A 24,129-nucleotide genomic window follows, 5' to 3' on the forward strand; every position below is an offset into this window, starting at 1 on the left:
CTACCTCGGAGAGACAGATGCCTTGATTATGTCGATGGCTCAGCTTGGTTCTCCTCCCTGGATTTACGGAGCGGATACTGGCAGGTACCTCTGGCACCCGAAGACAAACCAAAGACATTGTTAATGGAGTAGGTTGTCAAAGGTGTGCTCGGAACAATGTTTGGTGTATTTCAATGACCTACTGGTGCGTGGGACAAGGTTCGAGACCGTGTTGGAAAACATTAAGGAAGTTCTGGGCTGAATCCAAAGAGCTGGGCTGAGTGCATTTTCATGCAGAAAGAAGTTACCTTCCTCGGACGCAGAGTCAGCCAGGCAGGCGTCATGACAAAGCCAGACAAAGTAGTTTTTTCTGATATCCAAATGGCAGTCAATACTCTCTTTGAGTGGGGGATGGACCAACAGACAGCCTGAAGCAGGCTTTGTGTCAGGACCCTGACGCAAATGAGCTGGTATCCAGGTAAAATACTTGGGGTTGCATTAGAAGGTTGGACTAATTACATTTTCTTTGTTTATATATATATTTGTTGTATGATGTGTCACCACTCTTTCCTAGAGACCTCTTGTGCTAGCTGTTACCACCAGCTTGTTATCCTATAACAGCGCACTCATGGTATAATACTATCTCACACTGTTTCATCACGAGTGTACTAGCTTACAAGGATATATCATCACGAGTGTGCTTTATTTAAAGTCCACATTAATCTTGCCCTGCTACTAATTTATTTGTGTTCTCCTCTTAATAAACCTTGGAACTTCGGAACTCTGTTTATGTCATTCATTTGACAGACCTGTGATTGAAAAAGTTTGTAGTACAGTTTACAAAAAGTAGAAACATTACTTTGGGGATTTATTAGAGAGATATAAGTTTTGTTGTCTGATTCTTTGGGGTTGATGAACAACAAAGACTTCTGATCAGATAGTTACCCTATTCTGTATTTTTTCAGCTAGTGTGCGTTCTGTCACTGCTGCCCTCTTCACTTTCAGCCAGGTGACCAGTGGTTTCATGGTTATTCCCTGCAACAAATAAGGAGAAAATATAGTAAACCGGTAGCAAATTAACACATACCAGTCTGTTCACGTCAAGACATATAGTGTATGAAAGAAAACTACAAATGGTGAAATATGTATGGACTGAAGTTTGGCATTTAAATTAGCTATTTTACCTGCAACATGACAGTGAAGTACACCACTATGAGGGTGGTGCTGACCATCAGTGTCTTCTCCTTGAACTTATTCTCGTCCAGCAGGAGCACAAGGCCATAGGCTACGGCCCCTCGTAGGCCACCGTAGCCCATCACTAGTTGATCAATAAAGTCCAAGGGAACCAGTCGGTACTGGTTCAGAATCCAAGTCAGTAAAAAGACCCCTGTGATATAAATACACACAGAGATAGTCAGTATTTCTGTTACATGTACAGTGCCTAGTGAAAGTCTACACCCCCCCCCTTGCAGAGTCTTAACATTTTGCTGCCATAAAATTACATCTAAAAAGGGATTAAATTATAGTTTTTTCATACAGATCTATACAACCTACTTCACATTTTCAAAGTTAAATAAAATGATACGTATTTTTTCTAAATAATTAAAATTAAAAAATGAAGACTTCTTGATTGCGTATGTCTTCACACCTCAGAGTTATGCCACGTTCACATGCTATCGGAGTTATCGGAAGCTCCTAGTTCCCAGTGGGAAATGAAGGACACTCCAAATTGGAATTACAAGTGGTAAACTCAATAGAAAATGTTGTTACCAGGTTTGCCGAGTTGTGATGTTTGACCTTTTCAACCAAAAGATAACATACATTTTTTGACAATGACAACCTTATCAATAGGGATAATGTAGCTACTCTGACCATATTGTCAATGTTAAAGAGATTCTCTGGTACTTTTGTTTACTTTTCAGCCAGTAGTTCTGAAAGTAGCACTCACGAGCCAAAAGTTATCCCCAAAAATCACGGACTGCGCCACATATGTCCAGATATGTGCACCACATAATTTCTCTTTCACTCACTCTGCTGTGATGTGACTATTGCTAGCTGTCACTCAGTGACAGCTAGTAAGAGTCACTGGCGAAGGGCTAAAGCTCATTCGTTGGACTTGAACTCCCCCCCACGTGGGGGACAATCTAAGGAAAATGGCACAGCAAAGCTTCCAGAAAAACTGTAGCTTTCAAACTAGGGATTTCAAGGCTAATTGAGGTCCGAACAACATTTATGTTCTGGAGAAGGTATAAAAGATCGGTGAAGAATCCAGCTACGAACTGGTCCGTTGGTTCAATTTTGTGAAACTCATGGGAGACAATATGGCCACATTTCCTTAAAGCTGTTTATATAATATATTACATCTAATTGTAATATATTACATTAATTGTTGTATAAGATGAATGAGTGAGGATGATACTGTTTGTGAAATTGTGTAATGTGATTTTGGACTGTTTAATGAAGGAAACTCCAATTCCCTTTGGAGTTTAACTAAATCAGAGGACCGCCCATGAGCACAGTTATGGTCTTGCGTCCTGGGACAGGCCCTTTTCTGCTCTTCCAAAGAAAACCCCCACCCGGGCTTTCTATCACCAGACCAGCTTACCTTGATAACGAGAGGGCCAAGGTTTGAGAGGAGACCATAAACCTGAGTATAAGCTAAGGTTTGAGTAGATGGCTGAATCTTTTAACCATACCACGTGGTTGAACTCTTAGACTATCGATACCGACAGAATAAGAACAAGTATTTGATATTAATTACTAGTCTGCAGCTAGGAATTCGGTATCATTGAACGCGAAGACCGACAACCGCCGAAACATCTATTCTATAACGACATGAATGTCACTCTGAACTATCCATTCTAACCACGACAGATAGAGGGCGGACAATCTCTCCAACAGAAACAAACTTTTCAACAAAGATCCCGACGACACACTGAGCATAAATATATATATATATTGATTGCAATTATTCCCGAATGAGTGAGCGTTCATGTGCAAAGGATTAGCATTTCAATTGTTCTAATTATCAACTTTGTAGTGTCTCATCTCAGTTGACCCCCCTTCCCTTTGTGTCCACCAAGTAGCGATACCGGTTTGTCCCACTAGGGAAACTCCTTTATCATTTCCTTGTAACTATCTACTGTTTGTTTATGCATTTCTGTGAATTACTTAGTTAGTAAATGAATGATTTAAGACAATTGATGTATGGATGACTCATAGTGAAGACTGGGTTTGTGCAGATAACCAACAATTGACGATGTTTGGAATGAGACTAACATGAGGTAAATAATAATTAATTAATTCGAAGACTAAGTGATCAGATATTCAAATATCTGAAAGTTATATTAGGAAAATTATAACTTTATAATCAGAATATTTTCCTTGGTGCCCAGACTTCCTAGTTAATTACAGTTACATGATTTTCTTGCCACTAGGGGTGTGCCATTTCGACATAGCACAAATTCGTATCCAAATTAAACTGCCTCGTACTCAATTCTTGCTTGTACAATATGCATATTATTATTACTATTGGATAGAAAACACTCTCTAGTTTCTAAAACCGTTTGAATTATATCTGTGGGTGAAACAGAACTCGACTTAGAGCAATTTTCCTATGTATATGTCAGAGTGCAGAATTTTGCTGGCTGTCCCCAGACCTGTGTATTAATTTGCCTGTCCTCTATTGGTTGAGATGCACTGCATACGCCTTCCCCTGGTTGTTAGCGAATAGGGAGAGTTGAAATGGAGTCTCTACGCAGTTCAGAAAGTTGATAAATTGATTGGAGTCGAAGTGTCCACCCTTTTGGATCTTCGCGCTGACGCAGAAAGGGTCTCGGAATGTCTTTTTAGAAGCTCTGTTTTTAGAAACTAGATATATCCGGCTCTGTTTTTATTCGATATAGGCTTTAAAGACATCATAATCTTGTTATTTTAAACCGATTTATATCAGTTTATGTCAGTATATTGCGATTTTCGGGCATTTCATTTTCTGACGTTGTATTGAGTTGGGTGTCTCTCTCTCGAATGCCATTGTGTACTGCTAATTGCAGTCGAAGGAAACATTCTCCAACCCAGCAACGATTCTTTTGGCCAACGGACACCTTTCCCAAGATTCTGATGGGAGTTCAGCTAATAGTAAGTACTATTTATGCTGATAATTCGTTGTTCTGTTGAAAAAGTAAAATGCATAAGACGCCATTATTTTCCGTGTAGCCTTGCGCTATCGCACCCTGTATTGCACCCAGTATTGCGCAGTAAGGTTAATTTTAAAAATGTAATTCAGCGATTGCATTAAGAACTAATTTGTCTTTCAATTGCTGTCCACCCTGTATTTTTTAGTCAAGTTTATGATTATTTATTGATTAGACTAGGTGACTCTCCAAGATGGCGCCCGAAATTTTCTGGGGAGCTTGGCAACTTTTCTCATTGTATAAGCACGATTTGTGCCGCTAAATATGCACATTTTCGAACAAACTCTATATGCATTGTGTAATATGATGTTACAGGACTGTCATCTGAAGAATTCTGAGAAGGTTAGTGAAAATTAATATACACTGCTCAAAAAAATAAAGGGAACACTTAAACAACACAATGTAACTGCAAGTCAATCACACTTCTGTGAAATCAAACTGTCCACTTAGGAAGCAACACTGATTGACAATAAATTTCACATGCTGTTGTGCAAATGGAATAGACAAAAAGTGGAAATTATAGGCAATTAGCAAGACACCCCCAAAAAAGGAGTGATTCTGCAGGTGGTGACCACAGACCACTTCTCAGTTCCTATGCTTCCTGGCTGACACATGCACATTTGTGGCCTGCTGGAGGTCATTTTGCAGGGCTCTGGCAGTGCACCTCCTTGCACAAAGGCGGAGGTAGCGGTCCTGCTGCTGGGTTGTTGCCCTCCTACGGCCTCCTCCACGTCTCCTGATGTACTGGCCTGTCTCCTGGTAGCGCCTCCATGCTCTGGACACTACGTTGACAGACACAGCAAACCTTTTTGCCACAGCTCGCATTGATGTGCCATCCTGGATGAACTGCACTACCTGAGCCACTTGTGTGGGTTGTAGACTCCGTCTCATGCTACCACTAGAGTGAAAGCACCGCCAGCATTCAAAAGTGACCAAAACATCAGCCAGGAAGCATAGGAACTGAGAAGTGGTCTGTGGTCACCACCTGCAGAACCATTCCTTTTTTGGGGGTGTCTTACTAATTGCCTATAATTTCCACCTTTTGTCTATTCCATTTGCACAACAGCATGTGAAATTTATTGTCAATCAGTGTTGCTTCCTAAGTGGACAGTTTGATTTCACAGAAGTGTGATTGACTTGGAGTTACATTGTGTTGTTTAAGTGTTCCCTTTATTTTTTTGAGCAGTGTATTAAAATGCCTGTAATGCCTTAATCTAGATACAATACTATAAAAAACTATTCCTTTATTTTATTCTGATGCATTGGTCTGTCGGGTATTTCGTATTTGAAACAAGCTATTTTTAGATACATCTTTTTCCAATCTCTGCATACACACACATCGTGTCAGTGCTGGTAATGTGAAGCCTTCAATGACAATGCTTGTGTATAATATTGAACTACACACACAGGGATTGCAAGTTGGCAATTGCCTAAACTTTTAAACTACACCATTGTTCATCCTATAGAGATTGAGCGAAATAGAATCTCCATTGATTCCCCCTCTCACAAAATCATACTAAAGATTATGACCCAAACTCACCTATGAACCTGAACACAAAGATGAAGAGGAGTGTGAGGAGGATAAAGGCTGTGTTCCACACCCATAAAGACGGATCTATGGCCGAGATGCCGAGGAAGACAAAGATGATGGTCTCTGAGCCATTTGCGAACACCTTCATTGTGTATCGTACCGTGCTGACCGACCTCTCGTCCATGTTGGCATTGATATACTTCTGACAGCAGACCCCACAGAATGTACACCTATGGAACAGCAAGAAAAGGGTCATGTCACTTAGAACATATACTAAAATGCAGTAGGTACTGTATATGATGGTAAATAGAGAGCTCTAGACATAGTTGACCTCAAGGGTCATAAATGGCTCATACATACACTCTCAGAAAAAAGGGTTCCAAAAGGGTTCTTCGGCTGTCCCCATAGGAGAACCATTTTTGGTTTCAGGGAGAACCCTTTTGGGTTCCATGTAGAACCCTCTGTGGAAATGGTCCTACATGGAACCCAAAATGGTTCTACCTGGAACAAAAAGGGTTCTAACTGGTGTCGTGGAAAATTGTAAGATTATGTTATAATGTTTGTATTACGTTATAATAGTTGTTACATTCGACAGAATAGAGTATTGTGTGTGTGTTCCACTGAGGATGGACCTCTATGAGATAGCACTGACAGGAGATTTACGATGTCTTTGGGTAATAAAGCCTAAAGAGCATTCCAGATAACATGAGCTAATGGTTCTGTTCTATGCCGTATCAGGGAGAGACGGTTCCCTTTTGGAGTGAGGGGGCCAGACACTGGTCTTTACAATGAGAACTGTTGACACAGCAGTAACTGTCTGCTATGTTTTATAGATATCTTTCATACAAATCGTAACCTTTGTGAACTGTTCCTAAGATCTGTGATTAGTCATGTAAGTTGAGAGGGGTGTATCTTGGCTATAAAAGATCTTTGTACTTTTCTGTTGATACTTTTCAATGGTTCATTAGAGATAGTGCATCATTGAAAGTCAAAAAAGGCTATTGCAAAGCTCTTATTATTATTAAAGATGTAATTTAAGTATAACTCTGACTGGTGTGTAGTTTGTAACTCCTCATTTGGTAAAGCAGAAAAATGCCACCACACTGGGACCAAAAAGTGTTCATCAAAGGGTTATCCTATAGGGACAATCGAATAACCTTTTTAGGTTCTTATGATAATGTCTAATTAATTTGGTAATTAATTATGGAATATAAAATATGAATGTATCCATATTCTACAGTAAATGGGGCACCACTTATCATTTAAGTCCTGAGGAAACTTTCTTAGCAAGTAGGGATACGAGGATGGTTTCTTTTAACTCACAAGGATAGAAAAACTAAAGTCACGATGATTCTAAACGAGACAATCAGGGAATTTAAGTGAAAGAAAGTTACACGCTCATACCAATAGGGATTAAAGGAGTGGGAAAAGGCTGCATTGAATGTGCGAACGTGCAATTCCGTAATAGCTCAATCTCTCGGATTCACAAACATCCTTTCAGTGCGAAAGGTTCCTGTTCAAACAGTTCCTGGTTGGTGTCTTCGTCCAACTGAGATCGTAGCGGGAGCAGAGGACAATCGTTAAAATTCCAATATTGGTGTTTGGCCCCCACTCATTGAGATCGGGGGGGATCAATGAGCAAGGGCCACTTTCCAGGTACCAACTACGCTGACGTCTGAGCAGCAGAAGGATTTCAGTCGGCCATGGCTATTATTCGCACCTCGCTTTGATAGTTCAGTTCGAATGGGCAGTGAGGTAAGTGAGGTCGGGGCTAAGTGCTGAGGCTCCTTGCTTGATTGGCTGAAATGTTCTGTGGTAGCATGTTACGTGGTAGCAGGCGGTGCACCCAGCCCCAGGGAGAAGAATCCCTTAGGGAATTCCTTAGGGAATTGAATATTGTTCCATTATTGATGGATACATCCTTTGCCCACCAGGAAAGGTGAGTCATTGTTCAGAGTATCAGTTTCCTTCTTGCCTCCCAGCCTAGATCCTTATGTAAAAAAGCAAGGATGTTCTCCTGATTCCATATGAACGGTCTGGATTCTGTCCATTAAAAGCAGGGCAAACCATTTGGCGTGCCCCTGCTGTTACGGTGCTGTTACTGGTGTAGTTATAATTGCCTCAGGCCTCACGTCATCAAGGAGCTGGGAATAATAAAAAAAATAATAATAATAGTAATATTTTGTATTATCCTCTTGAGGACCCTCGAGGTCCCCCCCTAACGACCCGCTGTCGTGGGCTGCTCAGCTTCTCATTCTGTCTTGCTTCAGCAGGTTGGTTCAGCATAGGTACAATCTGCTGGAAGCTTCAAAGTTGCAAGGGAAATGGGGAGGGAGGGGTTTATGCCTGGCCTCTGTACCCAGGTAAATGAGGCCAAATTGTTGACAAAAATCATACTAAAGTTAATGAATCCATGTATAATAGATCAATAACTAATTTCCATACATATACATATATTTCATATCAATATTAATATAATCCAACTCATATTAGAAACAAGTGGACTGGTTCATAATAATTTACTATTCCCCCCTGACAGAGTTCCCTTTGTCTTTTCACGAGAGTGGCGCGTGTAGCTTCTTGTTGGCCAATCACAAGTCATCAAAGTGGCAATAGGCTACAGTCATGGAGCCTCAGTGTGTGGCAAAAGTTAGGAGATATCTAATCAATATAAGATTTAATTAAATGACGGAATTAAAAGTTAAAGGAGAAGGATAGGCTACAACGACCAAGAGCCAACAGGTAGGCTGCTATCTAATATTCTGAATGGAGTTGTTATTTGTAACTGTAGGACAAGAAAGCGCATGCAGTTTCAATTAGCCTTCCTATCTAGCTAGCTTAACTAGCATCTCCCAATTTGATGCAGTCAAGACAGGTACTACATACTCCTATTGGATGATAAATAACCTACCTATGGCAGCTATTATTCAACTATAGCGCGAGTCGGCTTGGTTGGTAGCTGTTTATCATCTCTCCCTCCCTCCTCCCTCCCTGTGTTACTCGTTCACAGCAGTAGCACAGCCCCTCTCCCGCCTGCTGAGTGGTCGGCTGGACACATTACATTTTTAACAATGCTTTTTTCTAATAAAAAATAGTTCATTGCATCCGCGGTGGAGTTTAGTTTCATAATATTACCATATATCCCAGCTGCCTGATGTAGTTTTGAAGTAATCACGTAAAAACAGGCCTTATTTTAGGGCATTTTTCACCCTGCCAGCTCCTATTACTTCTATTGAACACTGTGGCACCAACTCGCCTTCCGAACGTTCTAATCCAAGTTTATTGTACTATGTCACAATTCCTGCTTTGCTATTGTTGGCAATGGAGACCTGCTCACATTGTTTATAGTTCAAATGTAAACAACAGAAAATGACTCATGGAACTCTGAGGTCGTCCCATTGTTTACTATTGGGAAATATAGGTATGTCTGTCTATTTCAGCAAATATCTCGCAATGTGTATATTTAGATATTTTAAAATTGGACACCATTTTAATAATGAGAATCTCCTCTCTTGAATTATGTAAGGCTGGGCAGTGTATCTCGTTGTCATCAAACGCTAGACCAGAAACAGTCAGAAGTTGCCATTTTTTCCCTACTTCCTCGTTATGCAGACATAAGCACACTTGGCACCATCGAGGTGCGGATGTTAACTTTCTACACAAGTTGTTCATTTTCAGTTTTGTCCTAAGAACAGATTGTAGTGGTAAAATAAAAAGGGATACATTTTTGATGCCATTTAAGCTAAATGGAATTCTAAGCATCACTCCAGTCAAAACAGCCTCTGCGAACGTTCTATTCCATTCATTTGCTATGGGCTCGCGCAAGTGTTCCAGCTTAGCCAACATTCTTTTGCCATTTTCAGCCTTGGGTGAATTTTGACTCATTCTATTGTCCAGCCTATGAGGGGCAACTCACTCTCCTTTTTTTTCTTCTTTGTGTGGTTTTCCAGTAGACTAAACATTTGGTTGCGTATTGCTGCCTTTAACGGTTCAGAAAGTGCATTGCAAAGGTAAAAGGTAAACACCTCTCTCCCTCCTCTCCCTCACACTTTATCACTTCCGGTTAATAAAGTTAAAGCTTAAAAATATACTTTTCTGCTGCTTCCCTCACTCGAATCGGACTGGGTCTGAATCCGATCAGGTCTATTTGGAACGGGTGTAGTTGTCCTCGGGTCCGTTCGGAACCGGTCTCTATATTATTATTTTTTATCTATGCATATTGGGTCTGGGTAGGAAAGCACCAGGTCCATTTTGGAACAGGTCCAACTTTTTAGACCCATGAAGACCTCTAATGTGTAGTCCATGTATCTGATGCTGTCTGGCCAAAAATAATATGGCATGTCATACTCTTGTTGGCCAGACAGCATCAGATACATGGGCTACATATAGTAAGACAGAAGGGGTGTTTAGCTCGCTCTGATGCTTTCTCCAGTGAGATTGTTTTAGCCACTTGTGAATTGAAGGAAAGTTGGCTGGTGCACAGTGCATTGTTGAGATGCTGGAATTATTTTGGATGAACGTGTGAAGGTAACCAACTTTTTGAAGTGAATTGTTTGACAATCAGATGGAAACATCAAGACTCCTTGTGTTCATGGCACATTAAAAAATAAAAACGTTTATAGTTAAATTGCATGTCTTTACTATAAAACTGATTTAAATCAGGGTTAGGGTTAGGGTCACTAAGTCTGGGTGCAGTCCAGCCCTGGATAGAACGTTTGAAGTGGATATTCTGCTATTTAATGATCCTCTGGAGTGTTCTGGGTCATCCTTCTCTCCTTGGCCTGTCGGGATCCCGGTAAGCGTTGAGGGGAGCAAGGCTTCAGTTGGAAGGTTTCTCGGTTCATGAGACTATGGTTGGCAGTCAAATTACTCCTAAGCGCAGGTAGAGTACACAGGTCAGACATCCTGTGATGATCCTGCCTATCAAGATGGAAACACATAGGATGGTGTCTGATGGACTCTACGAATGGGTGAGGGATGTCCTAGGGGATTTAGGTTTAACTGGGGCGATGTGCAGTCCCTGGGTAGTCAGCTTAAAGTCAAGGAGTTTAGTACCTTCATAGAGAATTTCATTTTGAATGGGTATACCTAGGTCAAGAGGGTGTCCCGCAAAAGCATCAGGAATTTCAATGGCGGTATCATGTCTATCTGAGTCTAAGTAGTCCAATGCGACATCACCTAGGTGTACTATATCTCCTTCTAGTTTGATTTGGGAGGGGCAGCTTAGGGACAGTGTCATGACGATCATATGTGACTATGACGTGGCTGGCCGGGGTACTGGCGAACCACGAATTGCCAGCTACCTCAACCTGCGTGGCTGTTACGTCATCCTTGGCGGACACCGCAGCTTGACATCGTTCATCCTCAGAAAACGGCTTAAGGCCGCACAGACAATCTGCATTATCTCGGATGAAGGGTTTTCCGAGACATGATTAGATTTGGGGTCAGATACAGGTCAGGATTACTCTCTAGGTAATCAACCATAGGATGGGTGTGGAACTTAACTTAATATACGTATATATATATATGTATACCGTATGGTATACGGTTAAGGATCGGCCCCCTTTTTTCAATTTTCGCCTAAAATGACATACCCAAATCTAACTGCCTGTAGCTCAGGCTCTGAAGCAAGAATATGCATTTTCTTGGTACCATTTGAAAGGAAACACTTTGAAGTTTGTGGAAATGTGAAAGGAATGTAGGATAATATAACACATTAGATCTGGTAAAAGATAATACAAAGAAAAAAACAACTATTTATTTTGTATTTTTTTGTACCATCATATTTGAAATGCAAGAGAAAGGCCATAATGTATTATTCCAGCCCAGGTGCAATTTAGATACTGGCCTCTAGATGGCAGCAGTGTATGTGCAAAGTTTTAGTCTGATCCAATGAATCATTGCATTTCTGTTCAAAATGTTGTATCGAGACTGCCCAAATGAGCCTAATTTGTTTATTAATAACTTTTCATGTTCAAAACTGTGCACTCTCCTCAAACAATAGCATGGTATTATTTCACTGTAATAGCTACTGTAAATTGGACAGTGCAGTTAGATTAACAAGAATTTAAGCTTTTTGCCAATATGAGATATGTCTATGTCCTGGGAAATGTTCTTGTTACTTACAACCTCATGCTAATTGCATTAGCCTACGTTAGCTCAACCGTCCCGCAAGGGACCCACCAATCCTGAAGAATCTTTCTTGAAAGCCATTCAGGTAAAACCAGGATACCACGAGGACCATAGAACTATCTATGATAGGATTAAATGGGCCCTCTTTCCAAGGGTGTATACACCCAGTGCATAGAAAGAGGATAATTTAAAAACCTTATTCCTAGATAACATGCAGAGATCCCTACGCAAAGAGTATGACGATACGATGTCACCCCATGAGCTAAGAGACCTCACCAATGAGGTGTTGCATGATGGATTTATCTCTGTTAAGAAACATCACAGTGCTGGACAGTCGGACAACCCACATCGGCATAGGAAAAGACAGAAATCTCCTAACCAAAAGTCAGGACACTGGTCCTCATCAGATGCCAGGCATACAGGACCACGCCAGTACCTAGGTGAGCAGCTGCTTACAACTCACATGAATATATTTCTTAAATCAATAACACTTAGTGTTAGTCTAGAATCCTTAAGCACGGCCGCCTTTTTCACCAGCTGGAAAGATGCATTATGTGTATCAGACTGTACAGTAAGTGATGAAATCTTCCCATTGAAGTTTCCATCCTTGTCTGTTTGGGCACTTGGCTTGGAAAATGAACTGCCAATTTAAGCAGTCTGTGTGTCTAGGTACCACCGCAATGTTTTTGTTTGAACCATGAAATAGGGCATTATATTGTTCCTGATTGTCTCTGTCATGACTGTCCTGTGAGGATCCAAATAGGTCAGATCAGGTTTGCAATGAATGACTTCAACCAGACCCTCTCTCACCCGCAGGGGGTGGGGGGCTGGTGGAGGTTAACAACTCACGTCCTGTTGTAAATCAAACCGAGAAGATTAAATACTCCCTCTGCAAATTCACCCAAGGAATGTGCCTTTGTTTCAAGATACTTTTCCTGCCGAAACTCTAACACGTTCAAAGCGAATACTGGAACAATTTTTCTAACATAGAATGTGGGGAATGTTGTTTTGGTTGCTAATTTGTGATGTCATAATTTTTTTTTATAGGAAATACTGTAACTTGGAAAGTATACCCACTACATGTACAAAGTTTCCATCCTATGCGTTGTGCATGAAATATGAACAATTATTGGAGTGTTTTTGTTATGAGAGGGATGTGATTTGAGAAACTATAAGATTATTTTTTTCTATAACTGTGCACAGTAAGTAGTCACTGCCCCCTTGAGTGAGGTCAGAGAGCGTGTCAGCCTGACGGAACCACCCCTTTCTAACAAACTGTATAAAATGATGGGTTAAGAATGAACATATCAGACCAGAGTGAGGTAGACCTGCAGCTCACGTTTAAAGTGGTTTTAACTCTGAATCTTAACACGAGGTAGAGACGATAAACTCACCTCCTGACCAGTCACTGGTACAGATGATTAGCTTTCCTAAGTAAAGTATCTAGAAAAGTGTTTAGAAAGAAAATAATTTAAGTGGGACCATTCTATTACTCTGCTGAAACCATCGTATTACGCTACTCTTATCACCCCACTGGGAACGGCTGGCTAGCCTTCAAAGAAGCATCTTCCAGAGCGAATGGAAGTAGAATAAACTCTGTAGTTCTGTTCAGAACTACACAACAAGTCACCGGATACCGGACAATTACAAAGGAGAACAACAGTAGCAGACTTGTCGGAACCATTTCGGACAATCAGAGCCTTACAAGCGTGCCGCGGAAAGGCTCAACCCTCTTTCCAAAGCACGGTTCCGAGAGATACACGGCGAACCAAGGAATTGCACGTAAATACACTCATGATTTCTTACTCCAAGCAGGCGGCAGTTCATGTGCAAAGTATAAGAGTGAGAGTAGTTTCTAAATGGACCAACATTAAGTGTCTCTGTCCCTCTCGCTCTCTCCATGTCTTTTGTAACAAGCAGCCATATTGTTGTCAGTCCAATAGGGAACTGTTTTTAACATATTACGTGTGTATTTTTATCCTGTGTTACCATTTAGATAGCTAGTACATAAATAATTAAACTAATTTGTGTAGTACTGAATCATAAGTAAGGCTTGGGTTTTTGCAGATGCAAGGTTACGACTGTTCAGAATGATGATATGATACGAGGTCAAGTTGCGACATCTCTCGATCACAGGTAAACTATATTTTAAACTAACAAAAAGAGTTCTAAAAGCAGTTGTTACAACAAGATAATATCTTTAAGTTTTGTGTCCAAATACTGGTGGAGTCAACAAATAAAATAATAGACAACCTGACCATAGAGGTCCAGGACCTGAATAACAGTTTGCAGTTCTCCCAGGGTCAGCTCGGTAAGTTTAAACAAGAGAACTGCAAGATGACAGCAATTTGTAAGTCATTGAGAGAGGACATCAGTTCTGTATGTGAATCCATGACAACAACGACAGAGAAATCAGATTATCTCGAGGGACAATCAAGACAGAGCAACATTGTTGTGGATGGCAGAGTTCCTCTGTCCAGTGTCTGTGTTCTTTTGCACATCTTAATCTTTTATTTTTATTGGCCAGTCTGAGATATGGCTTTTTCTTTGCAACTTTACCTAGATGGCCAGCATCCCGGAGTCACCTCTTCACTGTTGACGTTGAAACTGGTGTTTTGCAGGTACTATTTAATGAAGCTGCCAGTTGAGGACTTGTGAGGCAACTGTTTCTCAAACTAGACACTCCAATGTACTTGTGCTCTTGTTCAGTTGTGCACCGGGGCCTCCCACTCCTCTTTCTATTCTGGTTAGAGACAGTTTGCGCTGTTCTGTGAAGGGAGTAGTACACAGAGTTGTACACAGAGTTGTATGAGATCTTCAGTTTCTTGGCAATTTCTTTCATGGAATAGCCTTAATTTCTCAGAACAAGAATAGACTGACGAGCTTCAGAAGAAAGGGCTTTGTTTCTGGCCATTTTGAGCCTGTAATCAAACCCACAAATGATGATGCTCCAGATACTCAACTAGTCTAAAGAAGGCCAGTTTTATTGCTTAATTAATCAGGACGACAGTTTTCAGCTGTGCTAACATAATTGCAAAATTATTGTCTAGCCTTTTAAAATGATAAACTTGGATTAGCTAACACAACATGCCATTGGAACACAGGAGTGACGGTTGCTGACAATGGGCCTCTATACGCCTATGTAGATATCCTATAAAAAATATATGCCGTTTCTAGCTACAGTAGTCATTTACAACATTAACAATGTCTACACTATGTTTCTGATCAATGTGATGGTATTATAATGGACAAAAAATTTACTTTTCTTTCAAAAACAAGGACATTTGTATTAATTTTTTTTGCTTTGTTTGCTCTTTTCCACATTATGTTTATCTTTGAAAAGCTACTCAGGAAGGGCTGAAATAGCCCATATTAATATATGTAGCCTTAGAAATAAGGTTTGTGAAATCAATAACTTGCTAACATCAGATAACATTCATATATGTGACCGACCAGCTCAATTCGGTCTTATGTAGCAAAATATGAAATGGTTTTTACATTGGATAAAAGTAGAGACTCGAGCTAGAAAATGGTATATCATACACTTCAGTTGAAGAACTGCTTTGTAAGCAGTTTGAAAGTTGATCAACTTGTACCTCACTTTTGAGAAAATGTCCCTTTAATATTTTGGTACACCTACTGGAGAGCTCTTCTTTGCCTACACCCATTCTGCATCGTTCGTTCACACCCCCTCTTAAGTTTTAGCCCAACCCAGCTCTTTAAGGATTCACATGTGAGGCCATGTACCAAACAACCAAAGATTTCAAGACTAAAGGCTTGTTTATACTACGGTGTGTTCGTAAATTCAATCTGTAGTGCCAGAGTGAGCTCTGATTGTAAATTCTGAGTGTTTCGCTCTCGAAGCGCTCAGAGCGCACACTGAACACTGAACAAGGAGTAGGGTTGATCTGAGAATTATGACCTAACAACAGCAGTCAAACACCCAAGCTAACTGGCTAACGTTGTCTAACTTGCTAGAAACTTTCAGACACAAATGAGAGACCAGCTCGCTCTGACCATTTTACTCGCCCTAGCATAGCTGGTTAGGCTGTTTTATGATATCCATAGCATTGGTGACTGCAACTGTGCTGCTGCCAACAATTTAATTACGCTATTTTGCCAACGTTTACTGACACCGGCCATATTCAACGGGTGTTGAGCGTTCGTAAATTCATCAGTTGTTATGAGCTTTGGCACACTCAGACGAGTGCTCTGAAATTGGAGTAGATAGCCAGAGAAAATTTACCAGCTACGTCTATCGACAGTTGTCGTAGTGACATTATGAACATTCTATTGAAATGGTTATTTGCATAGTCATTCATTGCAAACCTGTTTAGACATGTAGCTAGCTAGCTAAACAATGAACCATAATCCCAACTCATAACGTTACTACCTTGCATGAATCTGCAGGTAGCTAACCAACCAGGTTCAATGTTAGCTAGCTAGCTAACATTGGCTATAACCAGCAATGCAAATGGCTCTAAGATACGAATAATATTACTACACAGATCATACATGTAACGTTAGCTAGCAAGCCAACCAGCTAACTTTAGCTAGCTAGGTAACAGTACACTTTAATTTGAAATGAAAATAACTTTCTGACAAAATTAGCAACGTGTAATATCTGAAAATTTAGCAAGCTAGACTATCTTACCCGTATACACAGATGGACGCTTCTCCCTCTCTTTCACAGATGCGATGGTTGCCATGTAATCTGGAGACAGGTGTTTTATACAGCTGCCTTTTGTATGTTCTCTTTTCGACTACGTCTGCATATTTGCAATCAAACGCCAGAATTTCCTCCATCTCCTTAGCTATCATACTCTATTTCCACTGTGCATTCCACAGATATCAAAACTCGGTCCTCCAGAAAGTTGAGAGCAACCCTTTTGCAACACCTTTGCAGTTCTATTACAGTACGTGATATCTTTAAAAAAAAAGCCACATTAGAAAGGATTACCTGCACATACTGACCAGCTCATGTTATAGACAGAAGCGCGCTACATGGCAGAACAATCCAAAACTCATCTCTCGGCATGTCCAGTCCACCCATTATCTCAGCAAAATTGCATTTATTTATTTTTATTTAACCTTTATTTAATTAGGCAATCATGGCTAGCGGGAAGGTTCCTGACTTTTTCTGTGGCTAAATCAACTAGGCTCGTAATTTAACAATTTTATTTGTATTTACAGATGGCATACAAGTTTGTTATTAAAATAAAACTTCTTAGGGCTTCCTAGGACCCTTTTTTCCCAATAAACTGAGTTTAAATGTATTTGGCTAAGGTGTATGTAAACTTCTGACTTCAACTGTATTTCTGAGACTCACTTAGATAATTAATTTGATATCAGTAGCAATATAAGAATATAACATCTATTGAAGAGACAAGAATGCTTATTGGGGATGTGTTGCTGTATACAGTTGAAATTGGAAGTTTACATACACCTTAGCTACATTTAAACTCTGATTTTCACAATTCCTGACATTTAATCCTAGTAAAAAGTCCCTAGTCAGTCAGTTAGGATCACCACTTTCTTTGAAGAATGTGAAATGTCAGAATAATAGTAGAGAGAATGATTTATTTCAGCTTGTATTTCTTTCATCACATTCCCAGTGGGTCAGAAGTTTACATACACTCAATTAGTATTTAGCAGCATTGCCTTTAAATTGTTTAACTTGGGTCAAACATTGCGGGTAGCCTTCCACAAGCTTCCCACAATAAGTTGGGTGAATTTTGACCCATTCCTACTGACTGAGCTGGTGTAACTGAGTCAGGTTTGTAGGCCTCCTTGCTCGCACACGCTTTTTCAGTTCTGCCCACTAATTTTCTATAGGATTGGGGTCAGGGCTTTGTGATGGCCACTCCAATACCTTGACTTTATTGTCCTTAAGCCATTTTGCCACAACTTTGAAAGTATGCTTGGGGTCATTGTCCATTTGGAAGACCCATTTGCGACCAAGCTTTAACTTCCTGACTGATGTCTTGAGATGTTTCTTTAATACATAATTTTCCTTCGTTTGTGAAGTGCACCAGCCCCTCCTGCAGCAAAGCACCCCCACAGCATGATGCTGCCACCCCCGTGCTTCACGGTTGGGATGGTGTTCTTCTCCTTGCAAGCCTACCCCTTTTTCCTCCAGATATAACGATGGTCATTATGGCCAAACAGTTCTATATTTGTTTCATCAGACCAGAGGACATTTCTCCAAAAAGTACGATATTTGTCCCCGTGTGCAGTTGCAAACCGTAGTCTGGCTTTTTTATGGTGGTTTTGGAGCAGTGGCTTCTTCCTCGCTGAGCGGCCTTTCAGGTTATGTCGATATAGGACTAGTTTTACTGTGGATATAGATGCTTTTGTACCTGTTTCCTCCAGCATCTTCACAAGGTCCTTTGCTCTTGTTCTGGGAGTGATTTGCACTTTTCGCACCAAAGTACGTTCATCTCTAGGATACAAAACGTGTCTCCTTCCTGAGCGGTATGACGGCTGCGTGGTCCCATGGTGTTTATACTTGCGTGCTATTGTTTGTACAGATGAACGTGGTACCTTCAGGCGTTTGGAAATTGCTCCCAAAGATGAACCAGACTTGTGTAGGTTTTGGCTGATTTCTTTTGATTTTCCCATGATGTCAAGCAAAGAGGCACTGAGCTTGAAGGTAGGCCTTGAAATACGTTCAAAAGCACACCTCCAATTGACTCAAATGATGTCAATTAGCCTATCAGAAGCTTCTAAAGTCATGACATCATTTTCTGGAATTTTCCAAGCTGTTTAAAGGCACAGTCACCTTAGTGTATGTAATCTTCTGACCCACTGGAATTGTGATACAGTGAGTTATAAGTGAAATAATCTGTCTGTAAACAATTGTTGGAAAAATTACTTGTGTCATGCACAAAGTAGATGTCCTAACTGACTTGCCAAAACTATAGTTTTTAACAAGAAATTTGTGGAGTGGTTGAAAAACAAGTTTTAACGCCTCCAACCTAAGTGTATGTAAACTTCCGACTTCAACTGTATATATTCAGTGCCATATCCCTGTAATGCTTAGAGAAGATCTTATTTCAAATGTTATTGTTGTGTTGTGGTTGCAGGTTCACCTGGCACATCTAAAGCCTTTTCTTTTGGGGTGTTGCTATAAGATACCATGTGCTAAAAGTCGGTATCTAACGAGACAGGCACAGCATCAGCAAAACAGAAACTAAGACAAAAAACAATCAATGCAGCAGCGGGGAACAGAGCTGGGGAACTGACAAATATAGGGGAGGAGAAAAACAGGAGATAAGTGAGTCCAATAACGCTGATGCGAGTGACGAGGGAAGGCAGGTGTGCATTATGGATGGCAGGAGTGCGTGATGCATGGTAATCTGGCGCCCTCAAGCTCCAGGGGGGGGAGAGCGGGAGCAGACGTGACAGATAGTGTATGTGATGTAAACATAGAGGTCTACTTTCTTGGGGACCTGAATATTGTCTGGTTTTCATAAAGCTGTCCCCTCAAGATGAAGCTTCTCACTGTAACCAGTGCCTGTAATCTGATTCAGGTTATTAATTAACCTAGCAGGGTGTTTACAAACACTACAGGAACAAGATAATCCACATGTATTGATCACATTTTTACTAATACTGTAGAACTTTGTTCTAAAGCTGTATCCATACCCATTGGATGCAGTGATCACAATATAGTGTCTATATCCAGGAAAGCCAAAGTTCCAAAAGCAGCACCTAAAATAGTGCATGAGATCATCCAAAATATTTAGCTGTGACTCTTATGTGGATGATGTTAAAAATATTTGTCAGTCTGATGTGATTAATAAGGAGGATCCAGAGGTTGTACTTGATACATTTACGAAATTGCTTCTTCCAATTAATGGTAAACATGCACCTGAAACTGACTGTTAGAACTGTTAAGGCACCATGGATTGATGAGGATTTGAAAAACTGTATGGTTATAACAGATGGGGCAAAAGGAGTGGCTAATAAGTCTGGCTGCACATCTGACTGGCTGACTTAATGCAAATTGAGAAATTATGTGACTAAACTCAACAAAAAGAAGCAGAAACTGTATTATGAAGCCAAGCTCAATGATATAAAGAATTATGGAAAAAATACTTTAAATTAGTACTGGGCAGAAAGACAAATTCAACTCTAACTTTCATCAAATCAGATGGCATATTCATTACAAAACCATTTGATGTTGCCAATTATTTGAATGATTACTTCATTGGCAAAGTGGGCAAACTTAGGCAGGAAATGCCAACAACGAACAGTGAGCCATCGTACTCATGCATAAAAAAAATAAATAATAATACATTTGAATTGTGTAAAGTCACTGTGGGAGAGGCGGTAAAATGATTGTTATCGATCAATAATGACAAACCTCCTAGCATTGATCTTTTAGATGGAAAGCTACTGAGGATGGTAGCTGACTATATAGGCACTCCTATCTGTCATATCTTTAATCTGAGCCTAGAGGAAAGTCTTTGTCCTCAGGCCTGGTAGACAGCAGACTTATCAGCTTTCTACCAGCTCTTAGCAAATTGTTGGAGAAAAAATGTGTTTGTATTTGGTCAATGCTATTTCTCTGTAAACAAATTAACAACAGACTTTCAGCATGCTTATAGAGCAGGGCACTCAACATGTACTGCACTGTCACAAATAACGCATGATTGGTTGAAAGAAATTGAAAATAAGAAGATTGTGGGATCTGTACTGTTAGATTTCAATGCAGCCTTTGATATTACTGACCATAGCCTGTTGTTGAGAGAACTTATGTGTTATGGCTTTTCAACCTCTGCCATAACCTGAATTCAGAACTATCTATCTAATAGAACTTAGAGGGATTTCTTTAATGGAAGCTTCTCCAATGTCAAACATGTAGTGTGGTGTACTGCAGGGCAGCACTCTAGGCACTCTACTATTTTCACCAATGACCTGCCACTGGCATTAAACAAAGCATGTTGGTCCATGTATGCTGAGAATTCAACCATTTACGCATCAGCAACCACAGCTAATGAAGTCACTGAAACCTTTAAAAAAGAGTTGCAGTCTGTTTTGGAATGGGTGACCAGTAATAAACTGGTCCTGAACATCTTTAAAACTAAAACTAAATTATTCCCTAAGTTCTAGACCTCAGCTGAATCTGGTAATGAATGGTGTGGCTGTTGAACAAGCTGAGGAGACTAAATTACTTGGTGTAACCTTAGATTGTAAACTGTCATGGTCAAAACATATAGATTCAAAGGTTGTAAAGATGGGGAGAGGTCTGTCCGTAATAAAGAGATGCTCTGCTTTTTTGACACCACACTCCACAAAGCAAGTCCTACAGGCTCTAGATTGATCTTATCCTGATTATTCTTCAGTCATATGGTCAAGTGCAGAAAAGAAAGATCTAGTTAACCTCTCTTGGGCACGGTAGCGTCCCTTCTCTTCAACAGCCAGTGAAACTGCTGGGCGCCAAATTCAAATACAGAAATACTAATTATAAAAATGTAGAAAACAAAACATATTTTACATAGGTTTAAAGATTAACTTCTTGCGAATCCAACCACGGGGTCAGATTTAAAAAATGCTTTACGGCGAAAGCATACATTACGATTATGAGAACATAGCCCACAAGACAAATCATTACAAACAGTAGCCAGCCAGATAGAACAGTTACACAATTTAGAAATAGTGATAAAATGAATCCCTTACCTTTGATGATATTCACATGGTTGCACTCAGCAGACATTAATTTACTCAATAAATGTTCCTCTTGTTCGATAAAGTCTCTTTACACCCAAAAAACCTTTTCTTCAGTAATCCACAGGCTCAAACGCAGTCAGAACAGGAAGACAAAAAAAATCTGAATTGTATCCGTAAAGTTCATAGAAACATGTCAAACGATGTTTAAATTCAAACCTCAGGTTGTTTTTAGCCTAAATAATCGATACTATTTCAACCGGACAATAACGTCGTCAATATAAAATGTAAACAAGAAACGCACTCTCTCGGTTGTGCGCAAGAAAAATATCCGTGAAACTTTAGGGTCCACTCATTCAGACTGCTCTTACTTCCTCATTTTTCAGAATACAAGACTGAAACACTTTCTAAAGACTGTTGACATCTAGTGGAAGGCATAGAAACTGCAAGTTGAGTCCTAAGTCAAGGGATACTATAATGGCATTGAATAGAAAACTACAAACCAAAACAGTTTTGGAAACAGTTTTGGAAACTTTTAACAGTTTTGGAAACTTTAGAGTGTTTTCTATCCAAATCTACCAGTTATATGCATATCATATCTTCTGGGCCCGAGAAACAGGCCGCTTAATTTGGGCATGCATTTCATCCAAAATTCTGAATGCTGCCCCCTATCCTAGAGAAGTTAAGCTGCAGCTTGCCCAGAACAGAGTGGCACATCTTGCTCTTCATTGTAATTAGAGTGTAAAAATTAATACTATGTATGCCAGTCTCTCTTGGCTGAGAGTTGAGGAAAGACTGACTGCGATTTGGAAATTCCTAATTGTTTGCATAGTCAAATTATACACAGCACTGACACACACACTTACCCCACCAGACATGCCACCAGGGGTCTTTTAACAATCCCCAGGTCCACAACAAATTCAAGGAAACGTACAGTATTATACAGAGCCATGACCTGCATGGACCTCCCTTCCATCTTATATAGCATAAGTGAACAGCAAACCTGGTTTCAAAAATCAAATAAAGCAGCACTTCACGGCACAATGTGAAGTTGTGATTACCTCCCCTATATATGTCACTCCCCTTGGTTCTTTCCTCAGTTGTTATTGACTCTGTTTCCGTGTTTCATGTCTGTACGCTACTCATGTTTATTGTTTTGTTCCATGATCATTTATTTTTAAATTCACTCCTTGTACCTGCTTCATGACTCCCAGTGTTCACGTTACAGAATAACGCCTCACCAAAGGGAAGCAACAGGGATTGTTTTTGCTTTTTTACTGGTGACGTCGGGTCCAAGAGTGGCTGCCGAAGCAACCGGGATGCCTCAGCTGGCTCATCAGGCTTCCATGCCTCAGCAAGCTCGACAGGTTCTCAAACCTGGGTTGGCTCGTAAGGCTTCCATTGCCGAAGCTACCAGGGATGGCTGAGCTAGCTCGTCAGGGTTCCATGCCTCAGCTGGCTCAACAGGTTCTCAAGCCTCGGCTGGCTCGTCGGGATCCCATGCCAAAGCCGGTTCGACAGGTTCCCAAGCCTCAGCCGGTTCGACTGGTTCACGCGCCTTAGCTGGCTCCACAGGTTCCCGTGCCTCAGCTGGCTCTGCAGGGTCCCGCGCCTCAGCAGAAGCGATCGTCCCGTTCCTGATCCTCGGAACCGTCCCTCTGTAGGCATCCTGCAGCTGGAGCCGTGCGTCAGGGAGGGGGTAATGTCACGTCTACTCCCGCTCCTCCTCTCTGGCGCTCGTTGTGGCCAGGTCTTATTATTACAGCCACCTGCCACCATCGTTACACGCACCTGCCCCTAATGACACTCACCTGGACTCCATCACCTTCCTGATTACCTCCACTATATCTGTCACTCCCCTTGGTTCTTTCCTCAGGCGTTATTTACTCTGTTTCTGTGTTTCATGTCTGTACGCTACTCGTGTTTCTTGTTTTGTTCCATGTTCGTTTATTTATTAAATTCACTCCCTGAACCTGCTTCCCGACTCCCAGCGTACACGTTACAGTTATCTAAGAATAACATTCAGGTTTTCAGCCACAGGTTCTGGGTTCCGATCCCCGTAGAATGCTTTCCTAAGACGGTTCTGATAATTTTAGGGTTTCTAGTCGTGTTTGTCTCACGGTAGATGCCTGCAGAAGATTTGTAATGGCATCAATGCGTTTCGCCCATTCTGCGATCATTGCATATGCCCGCCCGCGTTCGTTTTTGTCGCTTAAGGTGGAAACTCTACCATGACCTTGTAGATGTCTGGGCCAGTTGTTTTCCAGGGTAACGGAGAGTTTATCCTTCTCTTTGATGTTGTCATAAATGTTTAACATTGAGTTCAATCCTTTGATAAAATCATTCACAGTGAGTTTGTTTCTTTAAGGATACAATTTTTGCATAGATCTATACCAGGTATTCCCTAACAGGGTTGAGCGCAGTGCCGTCAGGGGTACGCCAAATAAAATGTGATTCGCATTAAAAATTATATATTCCAGAAAAAAGCTTAAAGTTTTCTTTTAATGACCATAATTTTCACTTGTCTGACCGCTTGCATGATGACGGGTTTCTCACACGACTGGACTATCTGGGTGATGTTTTTTCTCGTCTTAAATTATCTGAATCTAGGATTACAGGGAC

General features: G+C 40.7%; 1 protein-coding gene across 1 annotated transcript in view; it reads right to left on the reverse strand.

Annotated features, from left to right (window-relative positions):
* LOC120027327 (sodium/hydrogen exchanger 3-like) overlaps positions 1 to 24,129 on the reverse strand; it is a 74,910-nt gene that overhangs the window by 9,331 nt on the left and 41,450 nt on the right. The window contains exons 6-8 of the mRNA XM_038972247.1: positions 5,713 to 5,933; positions 1,164 to 1,366; positions 925 to 1,014 (exon numbers count right to left, since the gene is read on the reverse strand). Coding sequence (XP_038828175.1) covers positions 925 to 1,014; positions 1,164 to 1,366; positions 5,713 to 5,933 — 514 coding nt within the window. The remainder of the gene's footprint in view (positions 1 to 924; positions 1,015 to 1,163; positions 1,367 to 5,712; positions 5,934 to 24,129) is intronic.

This window comes from Salvelinus namaycush, chromosome 32 (genome assembly GCF_016432855.1).
Source record: "Salvelinus namaycush isolate Seneca chromosome 32, SaNama_1.0, whole genome shotgun sequence".
NCBI lineage: Eukaryota > Metazoa > Chordata > Actinopteri > Salmoniformes > Salmonidae > Salvelinus > Salvelinus namaycush.